This window comes from Mycteria americana, chromosome 26, assembly GCF_035582795.1.
Source record: "Mycteria americana isolate JAX WOST 10 ecotype Jacksonville Zoo and Gardens chromosome 26, USCA_MyAme_1.0, whole genome shotgun sequence".
Lineage (NCBI taxonomy): Eukaryota > Metazoa > Chordata > Aves > Ciconiiformes > Ciconiidae > Mycteria > Mycteria americana.
Window position 1 is genome coordinate 1,867,551 of NC_134390.1, and position 8,802 is coordinate 1,876,352.

At 65.0% G+C, this 8,802-nt stretch overlaps 1 protein-coding gene across 1 annotated transcript; it reads right to left on the reverse strand.

Annotated features, from left to right (window-relative positions):
* Window positions 1-1,862: 1,862 nt before the first annotated feature.
* On the reverse strand, window positions 1,863-2,583 carry TMDD1 (transmembrane and death domain 1). Its single transcript, XM_075525322.1, has one exon. It carries the CDS (start codon window positions 2,568-2,570, stop codon window positions 1,863-1,865), a length of 708 nt encoding a protein of 235 aa, XP_075381437.1. The 5' UTR covers window positions 2,571-2,583.
* Between the last annotated feature and the right edge of the window lie 6,219 nt (window positions 2,584-8,802).

Consider the following 8,802-nt stretch of genomic DNA (forward strand, 5'->3'; position numbering starts at 1 on the left):
TTACGAAGTCGGGCCGATCCGAAGCGGGGACGTCCAGATCCAGCCCCTGCCCTGAAGGAGCACCCGGGCTCCTCATCTGGGGGCAAGTCCCGGCTTTGAAACCCACCCGGCCTCGACGCAAAGCTCACACCAGCCCTAGCGGGGCGTATTCCGGCTTTTTGTGCTTTAGGGAGGCCGAGTGCTAAATTGCATTAGGAGACGTATTCTGCTGCGACCGCTCTGGGCGCGCTTCCTTGCATTAGCCTACCCCTGCAAATGCACGCCGCTCCGGGAGATCTGCAACCCCTGAGCAGCATCTTTGGCTGTCAGGGGACTATCCCTCCTTCCGCTCCAGAGTAAACGCCGTCGTCCCTTACAGCTCTAACACCATCAGACGCGCGGCATCCTCCGAGCTCCGATCCCCGCCATGCCGCCAGCACCGGGCTACGAGCCGCTCATCGGGCTCCCCGCGGCCAAGGCAGACGCGCCGCAGCGCGGGAGGACGGCGTGGCAGATGGCAAAGCAGCCTTTCCCCCCAGGAGCTGCGATTCCCACGCCGGGGCCGGCAGCAGCGCGAGCAGGGCGGCCGCGAAGCCCTGACCTTCGCTTACGCTCAGGAGCCGCCCCGAGAGGCTCCCTGTGCCGGGAACTGGCTGCGCTGGTGCTTCAGGAAACGGCACTCTCTAAGGGCAGCGGGTGCAATTTAATGAAGAAAAAAAAAGTATTACATAAAGAGTTCACTGTTCCGCTCGTCTTTTAAAGCTGCAGTCAGGGTTATTTGTCCTTCCTTTTCTCCAATACTTGCACAGCACCGCTGGCTGGTCGGATTGATGCAAGCCATTTCTCGATACAAAATACAGGTTTTAATTCTAATTACAGCGATGCAGATGGCTATAATCGGATCCGAAGCACGCTGGGCCCCCACACCCCCCCCTTTTCGTTGCGCTGGTTTGGTTTCAGTGGTGGGGAGAGGCTGCGGCGGGGGCCCGGGGATCCCTGCCGGGCGCAGCCGGACCCGGCAGCATCACCTGGGGACCTCCAGCTTTTGTGGTTTTCAGAACTACGCGCACACAAAAAGCCGGCGAGGCGTCTCGGCGCCACGCGCAAAAGTTCGGGTATTTGCGGTTTTCCCTGCGCGTCCGCTTTCTCCAGCGGGTCGCAGCCTGCCCTCCCCGCCCCACCAGCGGCACTAACCCCATCTGAGCCTCGCTGTAACGCGCGGCCTGTGGGTTTTAGTCACTTCACGGGAATTCCTTGGCTAAGAAATGGAGAGAAAAAACCCAACCCACAGTAAGAGACAGAGCAAGAAGGGAGCGAAGCCTCCAGGGCGTCAGCGGCTCGGGTGGCTCCTCGGCACGCCCAGCTCCTGGCTTCGGGAAAACCAAGGTTGTCGTCCAGGACAACTCCGAGCGGCACAAAACACCTCTACCACAACACCGAATCAGGTCGCTGGCGTTCTAATTAACCTCTCTGCCATGAATAATTAACCCCGGGTGCCGGCTTAGCATAACAACCCAGCAGAGAGTTTTTGTCCCTTCCCTGCCTGGTGGGGGGCAGAGCGGGCGGTGGGGAGACCCCATCCTGGGGCACGTGGGGCTGCGGCGAGGACGTGGCCAAGGGGGCTCTGCCCGGCTCCGTCCCTGCCGTAGGGCACCCTGGCATCCCGTGACGACCGGGGACATCTCCGGCACAGCCGGGGATGGGTGGCGGACACCCAGCCCTGGATGCTCCAGCAGCACCCGAGCCAAGGATGGGACCCTCCCTGCCCGGGAGAACACACGGGGTCGGTCGCTGGATCTCAGCCCCTCCGTGCGCCTTTATTGAGTCTCGTTTTCCCTCCAGCAGCTTCTGGGAGACGCTCCGGTTCGGGTGACATCCCAATTTCAGGTGGCATCCGAGCCCAGCGTCCAGCGGCAAGAGTACACGGCGGCTGCGGCGAAGAGGACGGAGGCGAGGAAGCCCCCCAGGACGCCCGAGACCACGGGGCCGACCCAGCCCAGGAGGCTGCGGGTGTACGGGGGGGGCGGCCGCCTCTCGAAGAGCAGGTCCCCCAGGTCCCCGGCCGGGGCCCTCCTGCCCCGCGCCCCACCGTGCCGCTCGCCCTCCAGCAGCAGGGAGGAGGTGAGGTGCTGCACGGTGCGGCTGTACTCCTCCACGTTCCTCCGCAGCTCCAGGCTCCTGTCCTGGTTCAGGTTTTTCCCCAGCTCCCGGGCGATGTCGGAGCGCCCGATTTGGCGGAGGCCGCGGGCCAGCCGGTCCCAGGTCGTCACCTCTCCCGCCGTCTCCAACCAGTCCCGCAGAGCCTCCGAGCATCCCATGGGGCTGCGGAGGTCCCGGCGGCGGCGGCGGGGGCGGATGGGGTTGTTCTCTTCGGAGAGCCGGTCCAGCTCCCGCTCCCCCAGGTCCCTGTCGGGCCCCGCCAGCTGTCCCTGGAGCAGGCGGCACTCGGAGGGGGACAGCAGCTCGGCGATGCGGCTCATGGTGTGACAGCCCACGTTGGCCGCCACCGTGTCCTCGCACCGGCCGCCCAGCCCCAGCAAGAGCAGGATGAGTCCCACGGGTGCCAGCATCGCTCGGGTACCCCTTGGCATCGGGGTGGCCCAGGAACACGGACGCTCTCCTCCCTGCCCTCCCATCTGACCTCACAAGCCCGCGCGTTCCAGGGACGCGTCACTTGTCCCCCCCAGTGCGTCGTCCCATGTCACCCCCCAGGCCCGCGCGTCTCCCGCGCCCCAGCTCAGCCCCTCGCCTCCAGCCTGGCGTCCCCCCCAGCATCCCTCCCCTTCCCAGTTCAGCCCATTTGGGCACCAAACGCTCGCAGAAGGGGGACGTGGGGACAGACTAAACGGTCCCTCGATTCCCAGCAGAGCCAAACCCTCTGCGGGGGGGCTTCAGGGCATCTTCGCCATCGGCAGCGATGTCTGTCTGTCCGGCTGCCCACCCATCCGGGCACAACTGCTTCTGCTTCCTGCGTCCTGCCCGTGTCCGTGGGGCCCGGCTCGGTTGGGGCTGTCCGGGCTCGGCAGGCGCCGTCCCCACATCCCTGCCGGCACTTTTGCAAGAGCGGGGACGGAGGACGGCCGCCGCTGCCGGGACGTCTCCTCCACCCTCCTCCCATCGCCTGAAGGCCCCAAGGCAAAGGCAGCACCCCACCGAGGAGGGGGTACGGAGCACCCGCACACCCCCCTGGGAACCTGCGGTTTCCTCTCCCACCCCAAAGCGGTGGAGCAGAGTTGAGTTCAAGCGAAGCAGTTTTGCTCGGGGAGCGGGCGAGGACCCCCTAACCACGAGGTGGCAATGCAGCCCCGGCCACGCACCGCCAGCGCACCCGCTTTTTAATCAGGGTGCTGATAAAGCTGCCATTTCCCCAGATCTCCCCAAAGAGCTGCGGCGCAGAGGCTCAGGCCGTGGGGCTGTGCCGGGGCCGTGGGCCGTACCCGCGGCTCTACCGGGGCCGGAGGAAGCAGCCAGGAGCAAAGAGCAGGAGAAGGAGCGATTCCCTGGCCGGAAGATTTGCACGGGCTCACGTCGCGGGGCTCCATCCTCCGTCGTTGCCTCTCCCGGCTCCGCGAGGCATCTGCTGCTCCCAAGCATCCTCCAAGCAGCAAAGCCGCCGGCTGTGCCGGCGCCCGAGGGCCTCATCCCGCCACGAGGATTTTTAGGACCCTGATCAAGATGATTGTGTGCACCCTGCTCCGGGGGCGCTCCCAAAAGCAGCCCATCTCCCCGGGATGGCTCACGGGATGGAGGGAAGGGGCCCGTGCAGCTCCTGCGGGAGCGTAAATAAGGAGAAGATGGGATACGGCGGCCGCGGAGCCCCAGATCCGCCGAGCAAACACCTCCCGCTGCAGCCGCCCGGCCGGGGTGGGGTTTCGGGGTGAGGACGGGTCCTTCTCCCCCACGCTGGGGTCTCAGCCCCCCACCCCGATCCCGCTCCATGGGGACTCACAGGAGGGTTTGTCCAGGAGTTTCTGCCTTGATGAGAGCAGAACCGTGGCATCAAACGGGGCTCGGAGCTGCCCCGTTTCCCTCGTAAACCCCCTGGGGACGAGCCCAGCACCCAACCCAAAAACGAACAAATTCTGCCTGAAAACACCAAACCCAGCCGGGGACAGCGGCCGTCACACGGGCTTTTCCAGACCACTTTTTCCTTGACAGCCTTATTAAATCTGGCTACAGAAAGTAACTCTTAAACACGCAAACCCCTGCTCGCCGCTCCGCTCCTGCCGCCACACGAAGGGGGTTCCTTCTCCTGCAGCCCTGATGGGAGCAGCAGCGCCGAGCACACGGTCCTGCATGGCTTTTGCCAGCCCCATCCCTGTAACGTTCGATTTTGCACCGACGACGGGGAGTCTTTTCCCTAAGGATGCCAGATTTCAGGGCTAACGCCACCGCTGCCATCATCTTGCTGCTGCCACCCCTGGAAACGCTCCTGCCCATCCTCGCTGCCAAAAGATTCGGGACCGTCTCTCAGGGAGGTCCAGGCAGCGCCGGGAGGGTCCGTGGAGGCGCCGGGACCATCCCTTGGGTCTCCCCAGGAGGAAAACGCAGCCAAGGCAGAGGCACCAGGCCGACGGGGCAGGAGGAAACGCTCGTGCTTGTCCCACCGGCCCGGTGACGAGGACAGCGGGTGAGCGGCACACGTGGCCAGGCTGGGGAGGAATGCCAGGAATGCCGGCGCCGTGGCCCAGCATGTCCCGCACAGAACTCGGCCTGGATTTGGGAAGAGCGGGCAGGTTTCACGAGTTTTGTGGAATCGAGTGTCCGAAAGGTCAGAGTCCAGCTGCAAAGTCATTTTAATAACCTGAGATGCCGGGAAGCGTCCGCCTTGCCTCCCTGTGCCGGCACATCCCAGCTGGGGCCAGCCCGTGGCCAAGCCTGGCGTTTTCCCCGGCCGGACGCTGTTATCCCAGGCAGGATATCCCCGCGCAGCCCCGGCGAGGGGGTCCCCATCCCCATCTCCCCGTCCCGCTGCCGCGGGGCTTTGCCCCCAGACAGAGACCCTGTGCTGGCTACCACCGGGCTCGGCAACAACCACCAACACCGCCGGCTGCGGCCGAGCCGGGAGGCCCCTCGAAGCCAAGAGCGGCCGGGTGCTGCCCGCGATCGCCGGCCGAGGCCAAGCCCAAACCTCGCCCCGGCACCACGGGGCTGGGCAAAGCAAAGTCGCAAAGTGCAAACAGGATCTGCGAGGCCTGGGAGCGGGGATGCACCGCGTCCCTTGCGGCAGGTGGAGAGGAGCCGAGCCTTCCTCCGCCGGAGGAGGAGGAGGAGGAGGAGGAGGAGGAGGAGGAGGAGGAGGAGGGAGCCTTCCTTCCGTTTTCCCGGCTCGTGACTCCGCAGCCCATCCACCAAGTAATTTATTCATAGCGCAGTAACCTCAGGGGTCCCGATAAAAGGCCGGAGCTGCCGCATTGTTCCGGATGCGCCAGGGCCAGCACAAAGGCTCCGGGCACCTCCCGGCCACCAGCCAGGGATGTCACCGTGTCCCCTCCCGTATGGGGGGCTACGGCGCCCGATTCCTCGCCCTCCCACCCACCGAAACACCCTGAAGCCGCCACGCTAATTGCCACAGTTATTTCTGCTCCGGGCCCCGCTCCGGCAGGCTGCGCGCCGGCTGGTGCTCCCGAGCCTCGCTCCCGAGCGGGTGCGGAGACAGAACCCGGCGGGGGGGGGACGGTCGTTAGCGCTGGAGAAAGCGACCAAGCAAGCAGCGGGGGGCTGGGAGCCGCTTTTCCCCTTCCTGCCATCAATAACAGCAGCAAGGGGCAAAAAATCCATCCCTGTGGCACGGCCGGGGTCCCGCAGGGACGGAGGGAGACGGGTCCGGTCCAGCGGCCACCGGGGACGAGCGTCCCCTCCTTTGGGGTCACAGTGACGCTGGGGGACGGGGACGGCACGCAGGGCTCGGGTCAGGGCCGCTCGCTTTCCACGGCTGGCATCCACGGAGCCACGCTGCCGGCCGGAGCTCGCGGTTACTGACACGCAGAGCCCGACCGTCGACCGGGCACGCGGCTCCACGCCCGCGGCGGAGCTCGAGGGGATGCGAGCGCGCTCGGGTCGCTGAGAACGCAGGGGAACGTCGACGTGGGAAACCCTCCCGTGGCACCCGGGGAAAGGCGCAGCCACAGAGGTCGGCAGGGCAGTGCCGGCATCTGCAGGGATCCCCCACCGCGCGCTCGCAGCGACGCCGAAGTCGCGGCCTTCGCCGCGGCTCCCACCGCGGCCATGCTGCTCCCGACCGGAGCGAAGCGACGTGGCGCTTGGGGACGCGGTTTAGTAGGCAGGGAGGTGTTGGGTTGACGGTTGGACTGGAGATGATCTCAGGGGTCTTTTCCAACCTTAGCGATCCTATGAAGTGCCTCCCCGCTCACTCGGCATCGCTCCTACCGCTCGGAAGCTGCGCCGGACGCGGGGGAACCGATTAACGAAATTAACTGATTGCAGGCTACAAAATTGTCCAAGCAGGTAACGTAACACACGCACACACGAGACCGAAGCCAGGATGAGGAGGTCACAAGCCTCCGGATAAACGAACACCGCGTAATTCACGTGGAACTTTGCGAAATGAAACGGCGGGGGAGCAGCAGCGCTCCGTGCAAGTAATTCAGCTTCAAAAAGCTAAAAATCGGGCCCAGCTGACAAAGCGAACGTTAACCCGGGACCGAGCCCGGGCCAGCCCAGACACCGGGGAGCAAAGCTCGCGGCCAGGCGCCGCGGGCAAAGCCCCTCCTCGCGTCCCCCGTCCCCCTTCAGCCCCCACGGCCGCCCCTCCGACCCGCGGGGCTGGACGCGTCCTCGCCGGCAGCAGCCGAACCTGCCGCGGCCCCCCGTGAGCCCCCGGGACCGGGGGGGCCCCTCCAGCAGGGACCCCCTCCTCAGCAGGGCCTCGGCACCCACCGCCCCCAGCCAGCTCCTCCGGGCCTCTGCCCTAACGGGGGGAGGGCACACCTGGACCCCCTTAATGAGGGGAGGGGCACACCTGGACCCCCCCCTAATGAGGGGAGGGGCACACCTAGACCTGCCTTAATGAGGGGAGGGGCACACCTAGACCCCCACCCAACACCCCTAATGAGGGGAGGGGCACACCTGGACCCCCCCTAATGAGGGGAGGGGCACACCTGGACCCCCCTTAATGAGGGGAGGGGCACACCTGGACCCCCTTAATGAGGGGAGGGGCACACCTAGACCCCCACCCAACACCCTTAGTGAGGGAAGGGGCACACATGGACCCCCCCCAACACCCCTAATGAGGGGAGGGGCACACCTGGACCCCCCTTAATGAGGGGAGGGGCACACCTAGACCCCCACCCAACACCCCTAATGAGGGGAGGGGCACACCTGGACCCGCCTTAATGAGGGGAGGGGCACACCTAGACCCCCACCCAACACCCCTAATGAGGGGAGGGGCACACCTGGACCTGCCTTAATGAGGGGAGGGGCACACCTGGACCCCCCCTAATGAGGGGAGGGGCACACCTGGACCCCCTTAATGAGGGGAGGGGCACACCTGGACCCCCCCTAATGAGGGGAGGGGCACACCTAGACCCCCACCCAACACCCTTAGTGAGGGAAGGGGCACACATGGACCCCCCCCAACACCCCTAATGAGGGGAGGGGCACACCTGGACCCCCCCTTAATGAGGGGAGGGGCACACCTAGACCCCCCCCCAACACCCCTAATGAGGGGAGGGGCACACCTAGACCCCCCTTAATGAGGGGAGGGGCACACCTAGCCCCCTCCCCCCCCCTTAATAAGGGGAAGGGCACACATGGACCCCCCCCACCCCTAACGAGGGGAGGGGCACACCTGGACCCCCCAACTGCCCTTTACAGGGTGGAGGAGGGAGGGCTGAGGCTCTGCCCTTCCCTGGCTGCAATACCCCCCCCCCCTTTAATGCCCCCTCCCCACCCCCCCCCCCCCCCCTGCAATGTCCCCCCATGTCCCTCCTGTCCCCTGCAATCCCCCCCCCACGTACCAGCACCCCCCGGGGCTGGAAAAGCCGGGGAGGGGGGCGAGGGCTGGGCGAAGGAGCCGGGCGTTCAGGTAATCTCTTTAATACTGTGTCATAGTTTTCTTTTTAAAATACAGCATTTCTTGAGGTAGACCATTACAGTTCAAAAGCATTTCTTTTTCAGACATTAATAAGACATGAATTAAATACTTTCATGTACAATATGTTGCAAAATGAGGTAGAAATGGTTACAGAGAGTGTACAAAGTCAAATATGATAATAATAATAATAAAAAGTCTTCAGGAATCCAGTACCACTTTTTGGAGGAAGGGGAGGGGGGAGGCGTCCGCCCCGGTAATGCCCTTTGCGCGCAGGGGAACGGGAAACTGCAAAAAAACCGGGAAAAGAACCCAAACCTGGCAGACGCCTCGCTCCCGCAATGGGTGGGGGAGCACCCACGAGGGGCGCGTCCCCTCCGCGTGCGCAGACCCTGAGGTTACGGGGGGGCTGCTCCGAGCAGTGGCCGGTGCCGGTGGGCGGCAGCTGCCTCCCCCAGGACAATATAGAGCTCTAAAAAAAAAAAAAAAAAAAAAAATTAAATTTTTTTAATTGGGAAAATAAAAATACCCCAACCCCCGGCGATGGGAGGCGGATGGGGGGGAGCTGGGCCGCGTCCTGACCCCCGCAGCCCCCAGGGATGGCGCGGGGGCACAGAGCACCCGGGGCAAACCCCACGGCCCACGCTCAGCCCTGCCAGGCTTTTTTTTTGGGGGGGGGGGGGGGGGGCGACGGGCGACATCCCCAAACTTCGCGGCCGCCGCCAGCCTCCGCCGGGGCTTCTCGGTGTTCAGAGGCGGCGACCGCGGTG